This window comes from Rhinichthys klamathensis, unplaced genomic scaffold, assembly GCF_029890125.1.
Source record: "Rhinichthys klamathensis goyatoka isolate OS25496 unplaced genomic scaffold, OSU_Roscu_1.1 h1tg000068l_1, whole genome shotgun sequence".
Taxonomy (NCBI): domain Eukaryota; kingdom Metazoa; phylum Chordata; class Actinopteri; order Cypriniformes; family Leuciscidae; genus Rhinichthys; species Rhinichthys klamathensis.
Genome location: NW_026606611.1, coordinates 2,387,606 through 2,412,975, shown reverse-complemented (window position 1 = coordinate 2,412,975; position 25,370 = coordinate 2,387,606). Strand labels below are relative to the sequence as shown.

The following is a 25,370-nucleotide window of genomic DNA, read 5'->3' as shown; positions in this document are numbered from 1 at the left end:
AAATGCATGTTTTAACTGAAAGCAACTTGTACTGTCATTGTTTTGTCTCAAGATGCACACCAGTAATATTTGTTTCTACGGTACTTTTATAAAAGCTACTTAAATGTCCTAATTGAACAAAGGCATATATAAAGCCCTGTCTGTGAAACTGGGCCTAGATCTGTTAAAAGGTTATTTTGTGAAATTTTAGGAGTTTACTAATTTGACGTATATAAATGACCTCAAAGCAACACTGAAAAATTTGGTTGAATTATTTATGTCATGTTGCAGGTGAAATTGCTGGTAAATTTTTACAATTATTTACAAAGAAATGGCAAGTACATTGAATTAAACGTGAAATTTCTAAGTAGAAAGAGTGAAATAATACTTTCAAAATCTTTATTTAAACTTCCTATTTTAAAAATCATATTTTACAGTGCTATAGACATGAACTAAAAACCACACAAAAATTAGGTCTTTATAGATGAAATGTGTATTTCACATTTCCATTAAAGTTCCATTAAATGGAACTGCGAAAATAATCATCTTTAAACATATTTTTTTTAATGTTTAGTAGCTTGCATGAGTTGACCATCAGACAAATAAACATATATAAAGAAAAAAATATCCTAATTACAAATTACGTTAACACAAATACACATTATGCAAGTACAAAGTGCAAGTATAATTCAGTAAATGAATGTACTTAGTTCCTGAGATTTACATTAGCACTTGCATGTTTATTCTTCAGTGCCACATTGTATCCTCCAAATGGGTTTTAAAAGCCATTTATGATGTTAAGCATAATTATATTATGAGTTGTCTGAATTCATGAGTACATCATCATGCATTCCTGGGCATATGCATGTTCTCCCACGAGAAAGAGAGCCGAGAACTAGATGCACAGAGAAACATCAGAGAACATCAAATAAACCACGAGCCGAGAATGCATATTAAACATCCACCCCCCACACTGAGATTTACTTTATCCCTCTATTACAGCGCCACCGCGTCAAGAGAATCACCATACGCTTCTGAAAACGTATTGCGTGTGAATGGTGTTGGTAAAAGTTCAGTTCTAGGGATACACTTTTTCTCCTTCATTTTCAAGGCGAAATCTTTGAAGCCGTCAGTATAAACCCACTGCTTTTGATGTAGTGTAGTGCGAGCCGCGTCTCTGTAGAGGGCAGGCCACTGAAAGCATTGGTTCAATGTTGCATCACCACTTAGAGCTGCAGATTATGTCATCAACTCCATAGTGTGCTACACACACACACACACACACATGCAGAAGAGCAGAACTAGAGAAGAACTAGAGCAGAACCAGAGGAGGGTTTGCAATGTAGTATAACGACGTGGCCCTCGCCTGTGAATATAAAGGCAAGTGGAGTGGAAAGTATATATAGGTGATAAAATGCAAAAGGAACAGGATCAAATGCTTGTCAAATAGTGTCAGACAGGCGCGTGCTCTATCAGGGATGAAGTTGCTAGATGACGAAAGTGAGAGATGGAGAAAGAGAGGTCCAAAGGAAAGCACACCCTATAGCCGGGGACACAATCTCTCTGCTGAATATGTCTTGTGCTTCTCAGGAGAAACTCACTCGATCTCCCTGTGGAGATAAAACACAACAAAAGACAAATACAAGATCAGCAGAGATGAGAACGTGGCATACAAGTGTTCACAGCCTCACACGCGCTTTCATCGCCTGTATCCTGACGTCAATGATTAATGTTTGATGAAAATAATTTTTTTCCGTGTGAAAGCGGGGTGGTAATGCGCAGAGCGATGGCTCGATGCCATTTTAAGACTTACATTATGGCATCTTATATTTCAAGCAGTACATGGCGAAGGCCTCAAATGACTGCCTTTAGCTCCCCTCAGGAAACAAATAATGAAACTTTAGCTTTTGAGTTTGATAAGTGACTATTTTGAGAGGATGTGTTGATTTTCTTGATTCGGTAAATCTCATGCCTTCGGCATTGAGGGAAATTTGGGATTAAATGTGACGCTTGCTTCATGGTCCCTTTGAACATATCAGATGATTCAAGCATTTGGTGGAGAGGAAAAAATCTAGCAGAGGATCTTTTTTTAAAGAGTTGGCCCTAAGTGATAAATCTTGGATAGGGCTCTAACCTCAGCAACCGCAGGAACAGGGTCACCCAGAAGGAACATCATCTCTCCTGTTTTCACCTGCTCAAGTCCTGCGGCTGTTTTAGGTTCAGAAATTATTCATGTATTTACAGCCTCGATAAAAGATCCAGTGGAAAACCGTGTGCCATCATAGTTTCCTGAAAAACACATCTACAGCATTCTGTGTTGCTGGGATGAGAAGATAAGCTACAGAGCAGATATAAATATGAAAACCACAGCAAAAATAAATGCCAAAGAATCTGCGATACAACTCCTTGTCCCTATAAGAGGCCTATATCTTGCAATTATGGCCTATAATCAAAATGCTATTGCATTTTTTTTTTAAAGATTATGAGACTTAATGGAGTGCTTTATTATATTATAATTTTTGTCTCATGGGCTTTTCCTACCATTTTCAGAGAAAAATAGAGACATATGTTAGGCAAGTTAGTCTTTTTCTTAGTCAGTCAGTTAGTCAAAATTTTCCATTTGCTATTAATTTAAGCTGCGTTCACATCATGCTGTAATTACCGCAATTACTAGATGACAACCCGGATATTGTATTCGGAGCTGATCATGAGTTAAACTTGGAATTACAAAATAAATCTGTCATTTCTGTTATCAGTAGACAAAACTACAATACAACAAGTAACTTTCATAATGCATAAACCTTTTTAATATACTTTGGGATAGTTCACCCAAAAATGAAAATTCTGTCATTAATTATTCACCCTCATGTCGTTTCAAACCCGTAAAACTTTCGTTCATCTTCTGAAAATAAATGAAGATATTTTTGATGAAATCTGAGAGATTTCTGTCCCTCCACTGACGCAACTACCACTTTCAACCCCCAGAAAGGTAAAGACATTATTAAAAAAAAAAAAAAAACATGTGACCCACTCCAGTGGTTTAACCTCAATTTTATAAACCGACTCTAGTGCTTTGTTTGCACACAAAAAAATATAATTTAACACTTTATTTAGAAAATATTAATCTCCAACGCTCGTTTACGAGAGCACCACGATGCATGTTTTGTAAAGAATTATGGGTTTTTTGTTTTCGCTTCATAAAATTGAGGTTAAGCCACTGGAGTCACATGGATTACTTAAAATGTCTTGAAAAGCTTGCAAGTGGTAGTTGCGTAGCTGTCAATGAAGGGACAGAAATCTCTCAGATTTCATTAAAAAGATCTTCATTTGTGTTCCGAAGATGAACAAAAGTCTTACGGGTTTGGAACGACATGAGTAATTAATGACAGATTTTGGGCGAACTAACTCTTTAATACACAAGATTATTTCGCTTATTAAAGTCTGGATAAAGCAGAAATTGCAATCGTTTTTTCTTCCCTATTGTGATGTATATCCAAGTGAAATGGCTTATCAAACGAGAAAAAATTGGGACTTGACTTGATTTTCCATCAGGAATTGATTGGATCGTATTTTGCTAATTGTTGCGATCTCATGTGATTGACAGGCTGCTGGAATATAAGGATTATTGTCCTAATATGAAGAAAAGGTTGGAACTTACTGTTTTTGATGAAAGATTAGGAGGGCATATTAATTAAATTATAATAATGAATATAAATAAAATAAAATATAAATAAAAATGATAATGATAATGGTAATGGTAACACTTTACAATAATGTTCATTAGTTAATGTATTAACTAACATGATCTAACCATGAACAATACATTTGTTACTGTATTTGTTTATCTTTGTTAATGTTAGTTAATAAAAAATAAAGCTGTTCATTGTTTGTTAATGTTAGTTCACAGTGCATTCACTAATGTTAACATTATTATTAATAAATTAACATTAACAAAGATGAATAAATCCTCTATAAGTGCAGTTCATCATTAGTTAATACTCACTAATGTAGTAAACTAATGTTAACTAATGAACCTTATTATAAAGCGTTACCATTATAATAATGAAGTGCACAGATACATTTTTTATAATAAACACTGCAATATTCCATTAAAGAAGAAAGAATTGTCAATTTTGATTTCATGGTGACTTTAAAGGTGCAGTAAGCCATTTCTGAGAAACACTGTTGAAAGTGGATCACAACACACTTGTAGCCATTCAGCAGTAGGGGGCGTATTAACTCATGATGGGGGAGGAGAGAGAGTGAGAAAGAGGGAGATTTGAAGAAAGACTGTAGAAAGAGAGATGGCTGAGAGACATTACAAAAGAGAAAAGCTCAGAGGAATATCACTGGAAAAAGAAGGGTTATGATCATGCAAGAGCTTTAGGATCCAAGTTAATATTAGAAAAGATTTCCAGTGCTGGAGAGACAAAAAGCGGGAAGGCCTGAAAACGGACGCAGAGGTTGCTTTGTTTCTGCTCCATACGTGAGTAACATGGTTTAACATGATCTAACAACAAACTCTTGCTTGTATACTCTTGTGTACTATATGTACATTTTTTGTTCTTCCTTGTTGTTCATTTATCATCTTCGCTTTATTTTTCACGAAACTTTAATTTGCATTGCTTCAGCTACGATGAAGGGACATGCGCTTTTGCACTGCGTGTTCGTGCATTTTGGGGGCGGAGCAATGAAGAGAGGGGTGTGTTTGTTTGAGTTGATTTCAGATATCAACAGTGTTCAGCGATGATTCTCAGAAATCGCTTACTGCGCCTTTAAGACGGAAATTAGACATTAGTTATCCAACTCTGGGCTAGCTGCACTAAACTATATTCTATGTCTTTCATTAATCTTGCATTATTAAGACATTAACAATAGTAAATTATATGAATTAGTAAACAGAAATATTACGAGACAACTACTGCCATTGCCATTTTGAGTGTTTGCGTAGCAGCGAAGTCTGAGCTCTTCGAAAATTCAGTTTACAAGTTGTAATGTTTTTGTAAGTTCTACGAGGACGTGAACACTTTTTCCAGAAATATCGTAATCACTGTAATTCTGACATTGTGTTAATGGACCTTTAATCTCATTGCTGTCTAAAATAACCAATTGATTCGAGATTTCCTCTTTTATTACTAAGAGAAAGAACACGTAAATTAACAGAAAACACTAAGAACTGTAGTGGTGTGAGCACAGACCTGGGCTTTTCCAAGGTGTCCTTGCTGAGGTAGATGTACCAGTAGACGAGGTTGAAGATCCCAAAGGCCAGAGGAAAGAGGATGCGGGCATACTCGTCTATGGTACTGGTGCCTGCCAGCATTATGTTGGGTGGGACAGCTGAGCCCTGAAGGAAGATGGGAATGCGAGTTTTGGGCGCTTCAGACACAGAGTCTGCCTGTCTTCTACGACTGTAGCCATCAGACTGAGGCTATGACGAAAGAAAAAAATAGGTCAAGAAACTGTGAATGACACAAAACAAGCTTACCTGATATAAGAGAAATGTAACAGTCTGAACCAGCATTTAGGTAACTAATTAAAAAAATATCTTAAAGTGTGATGGACAGATGTCAAAAAACGTAATCAATTAGTATGTACAGTATATATGATATAATACAGTTTAATGATACTGCCTACAATTTAAATCTGCTATGTGTAATATCTGACTGCAACACTGGGGGACTAAACGAACATGCAAAATGAACTTGATTTTCAGATTTGTTTAATTGGGGATTGGTACAAAACTCGCCGCCACAATGCTGGAGCGGTTGGTAGGGTGCTTTTGGGTGGTTAGTTACTATGTGTGCATACATACTGAACCATGTCAAAACAACCCACCATTAAGCTCTTGTTGCTCCTTTAATTTAAGTCTATGAGATTGTTTTTCACAGGCTTTATCAAAATTGTCAGTCTGACAGAAAAAGTAAAGGTGCACTTCTCAGGATTTAAGGGTACAATTCAAGTGTTATTCACATAACAGCTTTAAATCAAAACAAATGAACATGAAGATCATAATTACTCAAAATTAACTCTGATTTACTCAGAAAATGGGCATATTTCAATGAACTGAGGAACTGACATTAGGGGTAGTGTTAAAAAATATTCAAATTTTTAAAGGTAAAAGACAACAAAAAAAAAACAGATGATTGGTTAAAGGGTTAGTTCACCCAAAAATGAAAATTCTGTCAGTAATTACTCCCCCTCATGTTGTTCCAACCCCGTAAGACTTTCATTCATCTTCGGAACACAAATTAAGATATTTTTGATTAAATCAGAGAGCTGGATCACTCCTCCATAGTCTTCTTAAGGGATCGAAACTGGCCGGCCCAAAAGTTATGAAAGACATCGTTAAAATAGTCCGAGTGACTACAGTGGCTCAACCTTAAGTTTATCAAGCGACGAGAATACTTTTTGTGCGCAAAAAACAAACAAAAATAACGACTTTATTCAACTATTCATCTCCTTCTCTGTGGGCCTCGAGATTTCACGTAGTGAAACTGCGCAAAGCTTCTAGGTTGTACATCACACGCATCACACACATGACCAGCGTCGGCCAATAGTGAGCCTATGTGTGACGTGCAAGCTTTGCGTAGTTTCACTACGTGAAATCTCGAGGCCCACAGAGAAAGAAATGAATAGTTGAATAAAGTCGTTATTTTTGTTTGTTTTTTGCGCACAAAAAGTTTTCTCGTCGCTTGATAAACTTAAAGGTATAGCGAGGATCTTTCCGAATTTTAGAGAAGACCCGCCCTCTCCAATTTTTTTAAAAATGCACATGCGCAACACTCTATTTGCTCCCGAGAGGGAACGCCTATTAAACTTTTACTACCAGTGATTTTAAATGGATTTCTCCAAATAGCATGACAAACTTTACCTGTCTAGTAGAATCTTCGCGGCTGCGGCATCAGTGAGAAGCCCAACCTGTGCTTTTAGCGCACGCCAGCGTGTGAAATATTCACCCAAAATCACTCTGGTCTTGTTTCTATATTCTGCGGCCTTTCTCTTCTTATCATACACTTCGTTTACATTTTTTCTCTTTCAACCCTCAGCCATTTTCAAAGGAATGGCTGAAACCGTAACTCATCACACATAATACACCTGAAAGTGCGCATGCACAGAAAGCGAAAACTACATAGGGACGAGCACGTACGACGGCCTTTTGTAAACACTGACACTTAGGTGGACCAATAGTATAGGCCAGGGGTTCCCAAACTTTTCCATGCCAAGGCCCCCCAAATACCAATAGCTTCTGGCCAAGGCCCCCCTTCTGCAGGATGTGTTATTGAACCCATCGACACTACTACAGCAAATGTAGAAATAAATAAAACCTCTAGGTGAACATCAGATTATGTGATGGTGTTTGATACCAGCCTATCAGAAAGATTATAGAGATGCACCTATTACAATTTTCTAGGCTGATTACAATTTTTCATTGAGTTTGACCTGCCGATACAGATTTTAGCCGATCTGATTTCCTTTTTTCTAACCACTTTACAACACACACAAATATTTTTTTCTCTTTCTCTCTCTCTCTCTCTCTCTCTCTCTCTCTCTCTCTCTCTCTCTCTCTCTCTCTCTCTCTCTCTCTCTCTCTCTCTCTCTCTCTCTCTCTCTCTCTCTCTCTCTATATATATATATATATATATATATATATAGCATATATATATATATATATATATATATAACATCATATAGTTTTACCCAAACTGAATAATTAAGACAAGTTTAAGTTTAAATGGGTAAATTTTCTATAAATATTTTTGAGTCTTCATTTTCTTTTCTGACATAGCCTACTCCAGTTCTTGTTAAAACACACTAGACATGCAAATTATGAGCATTTTAGGCACTTTTTGTGTGAAATCATATTTATTTTGTCCATCAAAAGTGTGCTTTCACTTTAATTGAGTGTGAGCTGCGCAGCAAAAATAGATTGTGCCGAAACCCGCTTCACTGCTGCTTATTACGCTCCTGCTTTGCGCTCCTGCTCGCGCTGTGAATGAAGCTCGCGCATTGAAAACATGTACGCCGAAAAAATACGCGCCTCTCGCGCTTGAGATCTGAAACGGCCGTAATTCACGAGGTTTCCTACATGTGCGTTCCATGTGCATGTGGGATGCTGATGTTGCGCGATGTTAATCATGCGGCGCCCGAGTGCATTAGACCGGCATAAAATCAGCATGTCAGACTGATCGGGCCGGTCGACAATCACATGAAAATCGTCCAATTCCGGTCACCAGCCAATCAATCGGTGCATCTCTAAAAGATTAGCATTACAAGTATAATGTTCAGATAGGCTATGCACAAATTATTATAATGCTATTTCATTACAATACTCATAATAATATAAATATAAATATTGTTACTTTTTTTTTTTTTTTTTTACTTTTTTTTTTTTACTTTTCTTCCAACTTGCTGCGGCCCCCCTGGCGCCCCCTGGCGGCCCCCAGTTTGAAAACCCCTGGTATAGGCTACCCACCCGGAAAAAGAAAATCCTCCGCTATACCTTTAAGGTTGAGCCACTGTAGTCACTCGGACTATTTTAACGATGTCTTTCATAACTTTTGGGCCGGCCAGTTTCGATCCCTTAAGCCTATGGAGGAGTGATCCAGCTCTCAGATTTAGTCAAAAATATCTTAATTTGTGTTCCGAAGATGAACGAAAGTCTTACGGGGTTGGAACAACATGAGGGGGAGTAATAACTGACAGAATTTTCATTTTTGGGTGAACTAACCCTTTAACAGTAAATATGTCTTACTATATACTGTGATAAATCTAACAATAAAATACAGCAATAATAAAATACTACATAATACTGTTAAATGTATTTTTTTAAGTGAAACAGAAAAATTCATCTTATAATTTATTATGACAAACTGTAAATTGACATTCCCAGACTTCTAACCATTTCTTCTTTTTTTCCTATCAATTATGTACATACAATCTATGTAACATCTTATGTTATTTAGTATTTATCTCAGCTTGTAGAAATGATGAGCTTTAAAGGGATAGTTCACCCAAAAATGAAAATTAGCCCATGATTTACTCACCCTCAAGTCACCCTAAGTGTATATGACATTATTCTTTCAGACGAATACAATTAGAGTTATATAAAAAAAAAAATCTCCTGGCTCTTCCAAGTTTTATAATGGCTTTATCTATTCATCATTAAAGTGCTCCACACGGCTGCGGGGGTTAATAAAGGCCTTCTGAAGCGAAGCGATGCGTTTGTGTAAGAAAAATATCCATATTTAACACCTTATAAAGTAAAATTCTAGCTTCCGGCCAAACGCAGTCTACTTGCCCCTAATGCGCAACTTGTGATGTGGGAAGTAGCGTAGAGTGTCATGGCGTACCGTAAATATCAGCAGTACGTCGCATTACTCGTATAAGTTGCGCTTTACATTTGAGTCGAATCCGTGAGTTCATTAGGCGGAAGCTAGTTATTTTACTTAATAAATTGTTAAATATGGATATTTTTTCTTACACAAACGCATCGCTTCGCTTCAGAAGGCCTTTATTAACCCCCCCGGAGCCGTGTGGAGCACTTTTATGATGGATAGATGCACTTTTATGGACTTCAAAATAGAAACAGCCATTTACTGCCATTATAAAGCTTGGAAGAGCCAGGACATTTTTTAATATAACTCCGATTGTATTCGTCTGAAAGAAGAATATCATATACACCTAGTATATCTTGAGCTAATTTTAATTTTTGAGTGAACTATCCCTTTAATTACTGTATTTTTGATCCAGTATTTTACTGTAAATTTAAGGTAAATTCATAAAACCTATAATGTAGCTACAATATTTTTTATAGGAAAATTCTGGCAACACATCTGCTGCTTTTTTACCATAAATTTCACAGAATTTATTTTTTTACAGTACAGTATATTCACGCGAATTCGCCACATCGACCAAAAGAGAGCTGCTTGGTTTGACTTCTGCTAATGTGCCAAATCACCTAAATAGCCAAATATCTGCTTAATAATTGCCTAGCCAAATATCGGTCAACTGCTAATATATTTTATTGTACTTATAATGAAAATAAAATGTTAAACTACACGCTTCATGCTGGCACTTAATGTGGTCATATATCTTTCCTCTTCCAGTCTAAGCCAGAGAGAGAAGTGGAGCAAACGGATCCACAGCACAGGTGAGAGATTATAAGAGTCATGGCTCGCAGTTTTAATACGGGGGGCTATTTTTAAAACACCAACCATGAGCTCCCCGTGTGAGAGCAGTCCCGGGAGACGCTACACGCCTGTTGAATTACCATATCTAACTCAGCACAACAGATAAGAACTACAATTCACACGTGGCTGCGAGAGCTGCACAGAGCAGGTAAATGACTCCTCACGGAGGACTGAACACCTGAACAAAGTCGCTTCTTAACACAGCAGTGGACACATTAAAGGTTAGGCCATGTGCTATGATTAGTTATGCGTGCTAAATATGTCTTTAGAGGTATTTAACCATCCCTTTGGGAGGCGCATGTGTGCAGCTGCAGCGACACTCGTTTAGCATCACAATAACAGTGACACAGTTCACTGGTTTGTGAAGAGCAGCGCTCGTGTGGTGCATATCACATCACCAGGAGCTCCGTCAGCTGTGGTTTTCGACCAGAGTACAGTGTTAATTACGCTCTGCCTGAGTGAGGCTCACAGGAGATAGTTACCGTCTCCTCATCATCATCGCTGCCCTGGGCTATGGACTCCAGAATGGAGGCCTTGGAGAGCTTGCGTTGTTCCCTGTTGACCTCGAGCGTGGCAAAGTAGTTGACCGCGGCAAACTCAACGAGGGCCGAAGCCACGAAGGCAAAGCAGACGGCGATGAACCAGTCCATGGCGGTGGCGTAGGAGACTTTGGGTAGTGAGGAGCGGGCACTGATGCTTAGAGTAGTCATGGTGAGCACAGTGGTGATTCCTGAAGGTCAGAAGGGACTATGTGAACACGCTATGCTCTCAAGTACAGATATGCATGCAAATATGAGAAAAAAAGCAAGAAACAGTGAGAACATGAACGGAAGCAGAGAGCGTAGGTATACATAACTATGCCCTATGCTTCATGGCATTGATATGTATACGTAGATTACACATTCGACCGCTACATACATCTAGGAACGCTCAGCGTGTCGTCACTCACAGTATGAATCATTGATGCCACAACATTGCGTATAGCTTCTGGTTGTGAAACTGCTAAGATTTAAATTCCCGAAGAAATGTGATAACCTTTCGCATGTGAGAATGTGTTGGTTTGTGTTTTTCTATACTAACTCAATATTACAGGTTTTAACTGTGGTACTTTTTAATGTTTTTACTTTTACTATGGTAACTTTCTAATGTCGTATAGCTGACGCCTTTGTCTTGTTGTATTGTGTTAGTTTAGCAAAATCATCTGCTGAAGTCTATTGCAGATGTAGATAGCCTATCATATATGCGTCTAACTATGGTTGCAAACGCACAGTCAACTTGCTCTCGAATGAATGTTCACGGACTTTGACCATTCCAATATGGCGGACGGCTTACGTATAGCAGCCCATAGAAACAGCCACTAATAAGGTTATGAGGTAATGGTGTGTTAGCTAACGCCTTCGTCTTGTCTTTCTTCTGCTGAAGTCTATTGCAGATATAGATATTCATACATCCATATGGCTGCAGGCGCACAGACAACTTGCTTTTTTTACCGTTCCAATATGGTGGAAGGCTTACGTATAGCAGCCCATAGAAGCAGCCGCTAATGAGGCATCTATGGAAGAGGGAGTTGCTCCCCGCAACTTTCCGATTTATGGAATTTTCTGTACAGCATTATGGGTGATGTAGTTTTTCACCACAAATAAACATATATTTTAAAAAAACTGTCCATCAGGCATAAATCAAGTCATATTCCCATGAGGGACGTGAAAACTAAGGCTATGTTCGTAATAAATACCAGTGTACTTCTTAGTAAAGTGTCAGTGTTGTTATTGTTAACTAAAACTATTAAAATCGTAGTATAAAAAAACATTTTGTTAACTAAAATAAACCTTAAATAAAATTTTAATATTAGATACATTTTTTTTTTACACTTAAAACACTTAAATGGAAATTAGAAATGTTGCTATGGCAACTAAACAACAAAAAACTAAAAATGATATAAATATAAATTAAAGGTAAATATAAATATTTGGAAGTTATGAAAATTGCAAACGCACAAAACATTCTTACAGTAAAATTATAATGAACATATATTCCACAATAAATGTTTAATGGGTAGTATACTATATTATTGTCATGTGACTGTACTATATCCGTCATATGAGCTGATCATATTACATTTTTAATTCAGGGTCATCATTCTGGAAATAAAAACTATTTAGCTATTTTAATTCCCTTTTTGTAAAAATGCAACATTTGGCAGTACGATCAAATAATGAGTCAAGACATAAAAAACTGAGGCTGATATTACTTCCAGTTCATTCATCATTCTAAAAATAAAAGGTCAAGTCAAGCACATTGTACTGTTTTGCAGTGTACTCTATAATACAGCACATTTTGTAATTCATCATTCTGTTATTGCATGTAGACAGAAAAACTGCATACTTAGCAAAGTATGCATATGTATTGCAGAAACAGTAATAGTAGTATGTTATTCCATAGAATAAATGTGGATAGCATGTGGTGACTGGCGCTCTTTACTGGGATGGAGGGCTAGCAGCTAATGGAAAACATTGCAATTGTAATAAAACAAAATATTTTTGTTGTTAAATTTTCTATTTTACAACAGGTAGGGTCACAATGTTAAAACCTCAGTTTGCATTTCATATTGAAACACTAAAATATGACATGCACCACACTGTTCAAAAGTTTGGGTTAGTAAGTTTTAGGAAATTTTAAGAATTACATTCTTATTTATTAATTACATTAAATTGAGCAAATGTGACAGTAAAACATTTATAATGTAGCAAAACATATTTCAGATAAATGCTGTTATTTTGAACTTTCAATTCATCAAAAGATCACAATTTCCACAAAAATATTAACTAGCACAATTGTTTTCAACATAATAAATGTCTCTTGAGCATCAAATCATCATATTAGAATGATTTCTGAAGTATCATGTGACACTGGAGTGATGATGCTGAAAATTCAGCTTTATCGTCACAGGAATAAATGACATTTTAAAATTTCACAATATTATTGTTTTTACTGTATTTTTTATCAAATAAATGCAGCCTTGCTGAGCATAAGAGACTTCGTGTTCAGTGTAGATGTTCATTGTCTTTTTAATACTAAAAAAAATATGAACATTTTTAAAAAGACACAGTCGTACCAGCCACTGTTCGAGCCGGAACAGACTCCTTGTTGATCCAGAATGCGACTTGTGACAGGACAACCACCATAATCAAAGGGATGTACGTTTGGATAAGATGGTAGCCAAGCTTTCTCTGAAGATAGAAATGGACAACCTGGACAGAATACAGACCTAGATGGTGCCAAGAGATTAGAGGAGGACATTAAAGAAGACAAATTATGCAGCCTGTACACATCCATATGATGCTGTGATCAGGGCTATTTGGCCAAACTGGTTTCCAAAACATTTAGAGAGAATTTTGGCTTTTGACTCTTCATTTCTGTCCTTAATTACAAGAAAAGACAAAGTCAGAAGATGAGAGGTAAGCTTTAGGTGCCCGATCCATTTCCACAGATATGATGGGTACGTAGCAGGTGGTCCCTGCCTTTTGCCTGCCCATAAATTTCTCATTACTGAGCCCCTGGTCATTCTCGGGACACGCAGTTATTTTTAAAGACTGACATCATGAATTAGGCCTGATCAGTTAAGCATCTTAGATTGCCTCTCAGAGGGAAAGCTGCCCGGGGATCAGCCTGACTTGTAGCTCTTGACACACACAATTAGATAAGTCATTCTCCATAGCAATAGTACAAGACATTTGACATGCTACATCTGTAATATTCTGAGAAAACTGAGCAATAACTAAAAACATACCTGTACTGAATTTATAGGTTTCACTGAACAAGGTCTGGCCCAAAAGATCATACTGAAGTAGGCTTGATGATTCTGGAGGAAAATCTACAGATGCCTGAAGACCCTTCCTCCATGTGTAGACAATTTCACGATTAGTGTAAGCATCTGAAGGTATAAGAGAAAGCAGTTAAAAAATGGTGGATGGATGGCTGTGGATGGATTGATAGATGGATGGCTGCGGATAGATGGATGGCTGTGGATGGATTGATAGATGGATGGCTGCGGATAGATGGATGGCTGTGGATGGATTGATAGATGGATGGCTGCGGATAGATGGATGGCTGTGGATGGCTGTGAATAGATGGATGGATGGCTGCGGATAGATGGATGGATGGCTGTGGATAGATGGATGGATGGATGGATGGCTGCGGATAGATGGATGGATGGCTGTGAATAGATGGATGGATGGATGGCTGTGGATAGATGATGGATGCATGGATGGATGGATGGCTGTGGATAGATGGATGGATGGCTGCGGATAGATGGATGGATGTGGATGGATGGATGAATGGCTGTGGATGGATGGATGTGGATGGATGAATGAATGGGTGTGGATGGATGGATGTGGATGGATGAATGAATGGGTGTGGATGGATGGATGGATGGATGGATGGCTGTAGATATAGATGGATGGATGGCTGTGGATAGATGGATAGATAGATGCCTGTGGATAGATGGATGGATGTGGATGGATGGATGAATGGCTGTGGATGGATGGATGAATGGCTGTGGATGGATGGATGTGGATGGATGAATGGATGGATGGATGTGGATGGATGAATGAATGGGTGTGGATGGATGGATGGCTGTAGATAGATGGATGGATGGCTGTGGATAGATGGATAGATAGATGGCTGTGGATAGATGGATGGCTGTGGATAGATGGATGGATGGCTGTGGATGGCTGCGGATAGATGGATGGATGTGGATGGATGGATGGATGTGGATGGATGAATGAATGGGTGTGGATGGATGGATGTGGATGGATGAATGAATGGGTGTGGATGGATGGATGGCTGTGGATGGATGGATGGATGGATGGCTGTAGATAGATGGATGGATGGCTGTGGATAGATGGATAGATAGATGGCTGTGGATAGATGGATAGATAGATGGCTGTGGATAGATGGATGGCTGTGGATAGATGGATGGATGGATGGCTGTGGATAGATGGATGGATGGCTGTGGATAGATGGATGGATGGCTGTGGATGGCTGCGGATAGATGGATGGATGTGGATGTATGGAAGAATGGCTGTTGATGGATGGATGTGGATGGATGAATGAATGGGTGTGGATGGATGAATGGCTGTGGATGGATGGCTGTGGATAGATGGATGGATGGCTGTGGGTGGCTGCGGATAAATGGATGGATGTGGATGGATGGATGAATGGCTGTGGATGGATGGATGTGGATGGATGAATGAATGGGTGTGGATGGATGGATGTGGATGGATGAATGAATGGGTGTGGATGGATGAATGGCTGTGGATGGATGGATGTGGATGGATGGCTGTAGATAGATGGATGGATGCCTGTGGATAGATGGATAGATAGATGGCTGTGGATAGATGGATGGCTGTTGATAGATGGATGGATGGCTGTGGATTAGGGGTGGAACGGTACACAGAAGTCACGGTTCGGTTCATACCTCGGTTCAGACATCACGGTTCGGTACGATTTCGGTACAATGGAGTGAAAAGCAAAGCAAAAATGCAGAAGGCATTTTTATAAATGTCTTAAACCTTGTATTTTTTTTAAATAAGTTTTATTAATAAAGGCATAGAACCAGTTTATTTGTAGTGCACTGACAGTAGTTTTATATAATTAGTTTATTAATTCAATTATTAAAAAGACGAAAAGACCTTGAGATATGTTTGGTAATTGTACCTGAATGAATTTAAAATTAATTTGCTATTTCAGATCAAGATATTTGTTTTCCTTCATTTTAATTAACTAACTTTATTCTCATCTGAATTATAAATAATTGATTTCCGTATAAAATAATACTACCATAAAAACTTTTGTTAACAGTTGTAGGTTACAGTTTGACAAGAGTTTAGAGTGTGACAAAAGCACAATGTTGTGTTTTATTGCCAGTGTACACAAATATAAGTAAACAATTTGCAGTTTTAATGATGTCCTGTATGAAAAAAATGACGGAGTATGTTTTTAAGTTTCCACTGTTCGATCGCCCGTGCCTCTCTCTCTCACACACACACACACACACACACACACTGTTCATCGCGCGATTCGCGCCCGCGCCTCTCTCTCTCTCGCACGCGCGCGCACACACACACACACACACACACACACACACACTGTTCATCGCGCGATTCGCGCCCGCGCCTCTCTCTCTCGCGCGCGCGCACACACACACACACACACACACTGTTCATCGCGCGATTCGCGCCCGCGCCTCTCTCTCTCTCGCACGCGCGCGCACACACACACACACTGTTCGATCGCGCCTCTCTCTCTCTCGCACACACACACACACTGTTCATCGCGCCTCTCTCTCTCTCTCTCTCTCTCGCGCGCACACAGACACACACACTCCTGCATTGCAATCTTGATCGCAGCCTGTTCATTGCTGCGTTAACAGTCACACCAAAAGCGAATAGAGCGAAATTTATCGCTATTTAAGAGTTTTTTTTTTTATTTGTACCGTGTATTCTGCGTGCAAATTCGTGCACCGAACCGTGACGCCCGTACCGTTTCGGTTCAATACGAATACATGTACCGTTCCACCCCTACTGTGGATAGATGGATGGATGGCTGTGGATATAAAGGAATGGATGGCTGTGGGTGGCTGCGGATAGATGAATGGCTGTGGATGGATGAATGAATGGGTGTGGATGGATGGATGTGGATGGATGAATGAATGGGTGTGGATGGATGGATGGATGGCTGCTCTGGATGGATGGATGGATGGCTTCGGATGGATAGATGGATGGATAGACACAAATAGATCTTACAGCTTCCAAACAGGAGAGGACATGTGTGCCCATCCATAGGAAAGTCCATCAACACCATTGGACATTCTGCACTTACAGTTAGCCTAAAATATAGAGAAAACAGGTATTTATGAGGTGACCCAAATGATACAAGATCTTAAATGCGCAGCAAAGGAACATCATTAACGTTTTGTCTTGTTCATAGGGAAACTAGCCAATTTTTCAAGGGTTTCCCATCAAGTGTTATTCAGTACTCAGCTCATCTGGTTGTTTTACCTCATGGTGTAAAAGACTGTTCCATTTTGCATGATCCGGAACAGCTGGTTAGGAGTCGTCGTGTTGTGTGCGTGTGATCTCCTTGCATTCCGGAAAAATGTGTCAGGTGTCCAGATCTTGTCCACCATGCGGTTGTTCAAAGGCAATATTTCAATGGGCCCCTTAAAGGCTAACCTCTCATCAACCCACATTTGGCGGAAAAACATATCCATGGTGTACTCCTGAGAGATAGAACAATTTATGTCTGTGAATCATGTTCTGATTTCATTACAACCCATATGAATTCATAATTTGAGTTCTCTATGCATATTGTGGAAGATGCTTGACATACTGATATTAGCATGAACAGACATTTGCACCGTCAGAGACTAAGTTCAGCTTATTATCTACTTAAGCCACAGGACCGGAAGCACTATAACTACGTTTTGCCAGTGATGTGGAATTTGTACATAAATAAAACAATACAATAAAGTTTAGGCTGTATTTTCTTACCATATTAACATCAGATACTGGTCCAAAACTTGTAACAAATATGTCTGTTTTGACCTCAGTTACAGAGACTGTAAAGTTAATCATGTTACACATACATGCAAAAAAATGTGACTCGGTCATAATATTAATACAAAGTTAATTGAAATACATAATGTAGCAAACGTCATAGTTTAGAAAATCTTAATATTACATTATTTCAATGCCGTGAGGCCTATGCTTACCTCCAGATCCTGGCCTCAGTCGATTGTCATAACCCTCAAGAAGTCCATCTAGGATCCGCGTTATGTTTTCTGAATTTATCTTTTGCTTACCTATTACATTTGCAACACTAAATGGAAATAAAACCCCCATCTTGATTAGTCCTTTCAGTGAATTTAGACCTTAAATTAAATAAAGCATAAAAAAAACTCATTTAAAGTAAGTATACTTTGCTTAATCCATTAACTTACCTTGTGAGATATAATAAGACCAAAAGAAAAGCCATTTTAGTGGCAAAAAATATAGAAATTAATTCACCTGTCGATATTTAAAAGTCATAATGTACTGTATAATGCACTACAGTGAACTGAAGCACTGTCTTGTATGTATGACTGGCAGGAAATGGAGGGCTGAATGTGAAGTAAAAAGCTTTGAGGATAATCAAATTAAGGGATCAGGAAAATCCACTTGCTTTTTTAAGTAACAGGTTAAAGAGTAGGCTAGTTCAACTAGCAAAAAAAAAGACATCAACTAGCAAACTTCTTGCTAGATTTTGAGCTTCACTAAACATTGCAGTGAAGTTGCCCTGACTTTCCCAAACCACGGAATAAATACATTTCAGGCCGTAGACACATAGAAACCACATTCGACCGCTCCAGAGTCCAGACACGTCGACGCGCCTGCCATCTTGGAACAGTCAGCGTGTCGTCACTCACAGCAAGAATCAATGATGTCACGTAGAGTCTGGTTTTGAAACTGCCGAGATTTAAATTGCTGACGAAATGGGATAACCTTTCACATGTGAGAATGTGTTTGTTTGTGTTTTTATACGTATTAACTCAATATTACATGTTTTTATACTATTAACCTTTTAATGTCGTATAGCTGACGCCTTCGTCTTGTTTTAATGTGTTAGGTTAGCTAAATCATCTGCTGAAGTCTATTGCATATATATATATATATATATATATATATATATATATATATATATATATATATATATATATATATATATATATATATATATATATATATATATATATATATATATATATTCATAAGTCTAAGTCTAACTAGGTTGCAGACGCACAGACAACTCGCACTCGTGTTCACGGACTTTGACCGTTCCAATATGGCGGACGGCCGCTAATGAGGCATCTATGTCTATGACCAGGGCAAAATAAAGTGTTATGAATGCACGATTTAAATGAAGTTATAAATGAAAAACAATAAAGTGATTTCAACTCAAAATACATAGCCGATGTATTTAAACCATGATTTAAACACATACACACACACAAAAAAAATAAAGATTATTTTTCGACAATGACCGACTGGCTGACAGTACATATTTCCTGAGACAAAGCTTTCCAAACTACTCTTGTTTACCTGCTCTCCAATACACTAGATGGCCCACATGATCCGTCATGCCACAGCATTCCGCTGCAGAAGAAGACACTGCGAGATATTGCCAGAATGTATGAGAAATATATCCAGTTTCTGCACTGTAGCAATAGCTGTTATTGCAGCTAATGTGCGTTTGTCGGATCTCAAGCAGCCGCGCTGATGAGAGGCCTGTGAAACGAGCAGTATGTCAGTGCATTTTGAGGAGAGGAGTGGTGTGATCCCGTGTAAAACAGCATGGGGCTCATGGTATCAGACTATGGAAGAGGTTTTCATCGAAGTGAATGTTCCTCTTGGTACTTCAGCCAAAGAGATCAAGTGTAACATCGGGAGCAAACAGATAGAGCTTCGTGTGAAAGACCAACAGATCTTCAAGGTATGATGAGCATCTATGGAGCTAATAATATGACAAAATGATTTGAATTTGAATTGTGTAAATTTGAATTATTTGCAAGTGTAATCTAACAAAATTGAATTTTATGTGGTAGTTTAATTAGTTCTGAATTTGATTTTTTTTAAACGAATATTGAACATTTGAAATTTAACAAATTGAAAGGTTTTTATGGCTGAATTTTATAGACATGTATTTTCAAACAGCTAGTTTTTTTGTTCTGAATTCAAATACTGCAAATATTCAGTTTAAAAAAATACAGATTCAAGTTTTCAAGATGAATAAATTCGGAACTTCAAATTCAGTTTTCTAAAATTCAATCTCAAAAATTCAAACTCAAAAATTCAGGTCTTACAGAAAGTAGGTCACAGGTCATCCACAGGGAAGAGTAGATGATCTCAGAAAAGTCGAACAGAGCATTTTGGTCCATTAGGGACTGCAGAAGGTTTCTTAAACATGAATGATTTTGTGTTTGTTAGGTAGCGTTCTCATCACGTGAGACATTTGTCTAAGCAGTCTCTGGTGTTTGTTTTAAAGTATATTTTGTGTAAAATTGATTAGAACGCCACCGTGTCACCTACACAGACAGGACGCGAGCGGCGCGGTGCGACGCAACACAGTGCTTGAAGCGACTGTTGCAAAGAGCTGGGTCACAAATAGGATGGGGAATCCGTGTGCTTTTGGGGATTTCACAGGTCGCGTCGCTCTGCTCGCGTCCGGTCTAGACTGCGTCGTACATGTAAGCATACGGTACGAGTGTGAATTAGCCATTAAATGTCTTACAATAAGCCTACCTACCTAATGCAATTGTCCTTCAATATTAAAGTCTTCTCTACTGATTGATGACTGACTCAGTAATAAAGACGGTCTTTAGTCTAATAAATTAATAAATTAGTTTTATAAAGTTCTAATTTATAAAGTAATAAATTAGTCTTTAGTCTGCCAAAAAAAAACAACAAACACATTAAAATCATGAACTCAAATGTCATTGTGAAAAAAAAATGTGTTACTGTTGTAACATTGTGTAGGCTAAATCAGACCTTTCAGGCTATAGCCTAACGCTAATAAGCCTTAGGCCCTATGCCAAAATTATTATTACAACTAAATTGTCGGTCATTAAAATTAGGATCACTAAATAATTTTGTAGACGATTTGCTTTGTGTAACCCGACATCAGACATAAGGCCCGGACAAAGTTTTGGCTAATGCTGTCTCGTGAATAAGTCACGTCTGACGGCCGTTTCACACCGCATGCGTGAGCAGCGCGTATTTTTTTCGGCGTGCATGTTAATCAATGAGTGCATCCACACCGGGAGCAGGAGCAGCGCGTGAGCGTCGAGCAGGAGCGGCGCGTGAGCAGCAGTGAAGCGGGGGTTTCGGCGTCGAATCTGTTTTTGCTGCACTTCTCCACGCTCAATTAAAGTGAATACACTTTTGATGGACAAAATTTCACACAAAAAGTGCCCAAAATGCACAGAATAAGCATGTCTAGTGAGTTTAAACAAGAACTTGAGTTGGCAAAAAAAAAAAAAAATGAAGACTAAAAAATAGTTAGGCCTATAGAAGATTAGGCTACCCGTTTAAACTTGTTTTTAATTATTCAGTTTGGGTGAATATATATTATATAAATATATATTATATTTAAAATAAATTTAATGGTGTATTATATTTATTTTAAATATATATATCCTATATATATATATATATATATATTAATGGTGTATTATATATAAAACTAGTGTAAACTAGCCAGAAAATATAATTTAAACTTTCTTTTAGTTTATGTAACACAGACAGCTACAACCCAAATTAAACCCAAGTGTGCGGTTTTGTGTGTGTGTGTGTGTGTGTGTGTTTTGTAGTCTTGTAAACACATCGAAAGTAGGCCTATGACTGAAACGAATAGATTGGAGCTGTTTTCTGGGTTGTTTTGTTTAACATTTATATGTGAATGTTGTACACCTCCCCATAACAAACTTTCAAGACTATCAATTTTATAAATTACCAACTTCTAAAACTTCTTTGTAAAGAATTGCTCGCTTAGCCTATGTAGCTTTGGAGCCGCTGCTGTGACACTGTACAAAAGCTTCCAGCGTGAATACTCTCGCGCAGCTGCAGTGGCGATGTAGTTACGCTGACGCGCTGCTCAAGTGCCGCTCACGCAAGCGGTGTGAAACGGCCGTGAAGGGGTTGCAAGCACTCCGGTTCGCGTCGTATTCATCACGATACAGCACAGTGAGCACACCCACTCGTACCGTATGCTTACATGTACGACGCAGTCTAGACCGGACGCGAGCAGAGCGACGCGACCTGTGAAATCCCCAAAAGCACACGGATTCCCCATCCTATTTGTGACCCAGCTCTTTGCAACAGTCGCTTCAAGCACTGTGTTGCGTCGCACCGCGCCGCTCGCGTCCTGTCTGTGTAGGTGACACGGTGGCGTTCTAATCAATTTTACACAAAATATACTTTAAAACAAACACCAGAGACTGCTTAGACAAATGTCTCACGTGATGAGAACGCTACCTAACAAACACAAAATCATTCATGTTTAAGAAACCTTCTGCAGTCCCTAATGGACCAAAATGCTCTGTTCGACTTTTCTGAGATCATCTACTCTTCCCTGTGGATGACCTGTGACCTACTTTCTGTAAGACCTGAATTTTTGAGTTTGAATTTTTGAGATTGAATTTTAGAAAACTGAATTTGAAGTTCCGAATTTATTCATCTTGAAAACTTGAATCTGTATTTTTTTAAACTGAATATTTGCAGTATTTGAATTCAGAACAAAAAAACTAGCTGTTTGAAAATACATGTCTATAAAATTCAGCCATAAAAACCTTTCAATTTGTTAAATTTCAAATGTTCAATATTCGTTTAAAAAAATCAAATTCAGAACTATTTAAACTACCACATAAAATTCAATTTTGTTAGATTACACTTGCAAATAATTCAAATTTACACAATTCAAATTCAAATCATTTTGTCATATTATTAGCTCCATAAGCATCGAGGAGTAAATTCAATCTTTACTAAGTGTTAAGATTAAGATATTTCCAATATAGAGACCAGATAGTAACTTTTCGTGGAGAGATGTTTGTGTTTCTGTTGTTTTGTGCTACGTATCGGCAGATTCGGCACCTAAGAAACTTTGACATAATACACAAATGCCCATAACTAACAATCAAAATTGACATGTTACAGCCTTCTGAAACCTAAAAAAATGAATTGGTGAATGAAAATATATGCTTTTCATGTTCAATTTCAGATTTTGTAGTATAATGTGCTCTCTGATGTCATTAAAATATAAAATAATAATAGTTAAAAATGTAAATAAATAAAAAACAACGTTTAAAATATAGTAAAATATGTTTTATGTTGTACTTTTTTTGTGCACATTAGCAGCGCCTGTTCAGAAAACTCAAATTCTACTAACTGTACATTATCCAGATTTGCACATTATTTCTCAGCTAAAATTTGAATGGTATGATCTGTTACTATAATATTTATTTTATTTTATTACACAGTTTATGTAAGCATGGGCCAAAAAAAGCTTTATTACATAAGTGTCTTGTTTTTATCAAATAAATATTTTATATATGTGATTTGAGGGCAATACATATTATTACATAAATATTGGATAACACTTTAGTTTAGGGTCCCACTCTCAGCAGTAACTAGTTGCTTATAAGCATGCATATTACTATGACATTGGCCGTTTATTAGTACGTAAAAAGCACATATTAATGCCTTATTCTACATCCCTTAATCCTACCCAACACCTAAACTTAACAACTACCTTACTACTAAGTATTAATAAGCACTAATTGGGAGTTTGAGGCAAAAGTTGTAGTTCATAGTGAGAATTGGACCCTAATCTAATCTAAAGTGTAATAACCAAATATTGTAATAACAAGTTTCATAAAATTTCATAAGATGTTTTTTTATAGGAATATTGCCAATGTAAATCACACTTATTAATATCAGATGTTTTAATAACGAAGTATTGGAGGTTTTGATGGTCAAACAGCCAAATGGTTTCTCTGCGAGTGATTAAAATCATTTAAAAGATATATATCCAGTAATTGCAAACATTTGGAAAGGCATTAAAATAGTCATGGAAATTCATTGGTCAGAATATTTGGGAGCCCTGCCATAGGCAACTTGAGTAGAAGTGCCTCAAGTACCCCCAATCGGTCCTTTACAGTTGTTTGTAAACTGTATGACTAGAAGGAATATTTTGTTGTTAGGCGACTTCCTGTCATGTAAACACAATGCATTATCACATTTCAGCCTGGATAAGTGGCGTTAGTGTAATTACTGTCATGCGCCTCTATTGTGTGCTGTAATGTGGCATAGGCATGTGAAACGTCCCACTGAGGTACATGTTGCTAGTGATGCTAATGGAAACTGTCAGCTACTTCTAAATTGTTTTCTGTCGTCCTGTAGGGGAAGTTGTTTGGATCTACTGTAGTCGATGAAGCAACATGGACGTTAGGTAAGACTAAAACCCATTTACATATTCATCTTAGAGTAAATAGTGCATGTCTCTCGCTTCAACTTCAAAAATATATCTCTGGAAAAACGTTGTCTTCGTTGTGCCATGCAGAGGACAAAAAATTGATCCAAATAGTTCTCATGAAGACGAACCGGGAGGCTGGGAACTGCTGGCAGTCTCTTTTGGAGGGAGAGTATGCGGCAGACCCGTGGGTGCAGGATCAGATGCAGAGGAAGCTCACGCTGGAGAGGTTCCAGAGAGAGGTGTGGAAATATTTCACTGCACCCTGCTGGACTCACTTCTTACAGATGTACCTGAAGGTCTTATGAACAACCTCCTGAATTAAAAAACTATAAATATTTGCCAAATTACATTTCAAAAGTTTGGGGTTGGCAAGATTTTTGAAGACGTTTTTGAAAGAAGTCTCTTAGTGGCCATTACACGACACCGTTTTTAAGTAAAAACAAATCTTTTGTAAGTTTCTAAATGTCTTCATTACTGAACAGTAGTGTATCTGTTATTTATACCTTCTTCCCCATCCTGTTTCAAACAGAACCCTGGATTTGACTTCAGCGGGGCAGAGATCTCCGGGAACTTTCAGGGTGGTGGACCAGATTTCTCCAGCTTGCAAAAATAAAAGGACTACTTTCATTAATGTACTTGGTGCTGGCCTACCAAATTGCACCAGTTTATTTCCAATGAGAACATTTTTCACACTTCTCCCTTTGGTTTTAAATATATCGCAATGCTATCTGGCTACTGATATAAAGCCATAATCTATTCACAAGCAGCCTTTGAGTCAAGTCTTTATGGTGGTTTTAATTTACCAATGCCATGGTTTATTTTGTAATTGTCACCACAGTGGTTTTAGAAGACTATTGGTTCAACCATCCTTTGAATTGCAATAAAGTTATTCAAGCACTTATTAAATGGCTTTTCTCAAACACCACAAACAAGCATGTTTCACTTTTCAATACAGTTTTATTGAAAGGTTCAACTACATCATCTTGCAAAACGCTGCTCTCAACTTCCAGATTACAGCCAAAACAAAAGGAGCCACTTGCATTAAATTCAATCCATTTCAACAGTTTTATTTGGAGTTGAATTTATACCAGGTATAAAACAAATGGTCATGGTTACATAAATTTGTAGTAATAA

General features: G+C 37.8%; 2 protein-coding genes across 2 annotated transcripts; one reads left to right on the top strand and one right to left on the bottom strand.

Moving 5' to 3' along the window:
- Positions 1-428: 428 nt before the first annotated feature.
- gabra6a (gamma-aminobutyric acid type A receptor subunit alpha6a) lies at positions 429-18,481 on the bottom strand. The gene is made up of 10 exons (XM_056250279.1): positions 18,172-18,481; positions 17,944-18,050; positions 17,723-17,790; positions 17,231-17,451; positions 16,976-17,058; positions 13,960-14,103; positions 13,285-13,437; positions 10,652-10,899; positions 5,178-5,407; positions 429-1,589 (listed from the first exon to the last, which is right to left on the bottom strand). Exons 1-10 carry the CDS (start codon positions 18,204-18,206, stop codon positions 1,577-1,579), a joined length of 1,302 nt encoding a protein of 433 aa, XP_056106254.1. The 5' UTR covers positions 18,207-18,481; the 3' UTR covers positions 429-1,576.
- An 856-nt stretch (positions 18,482-19,337) lies between these two features.
- On the top strand, positions 19,338-25,142 carry nudcd2 (NudC domain containing 2). The gene is made up of 4 exons (XM_056250277.1): positions 19,338-19,700; positions 24,164-24,212; positions 24,324-24,475; positions 24,766-25,142. Exons 1-4 carry the CDS (start codon positions 19,512-19,514, stop codon positions 24,847-24,849), a joined length of 474 nt encoding a protein of 157 aa, XP_056106252.1. The 5' UTR covers positions 19,338-19,511; the 3' UTR covers positions 24,850-25,142.
- The last annotated feature ends 228 nt before the right edge of the window (positions 25,143-25,370 follow it).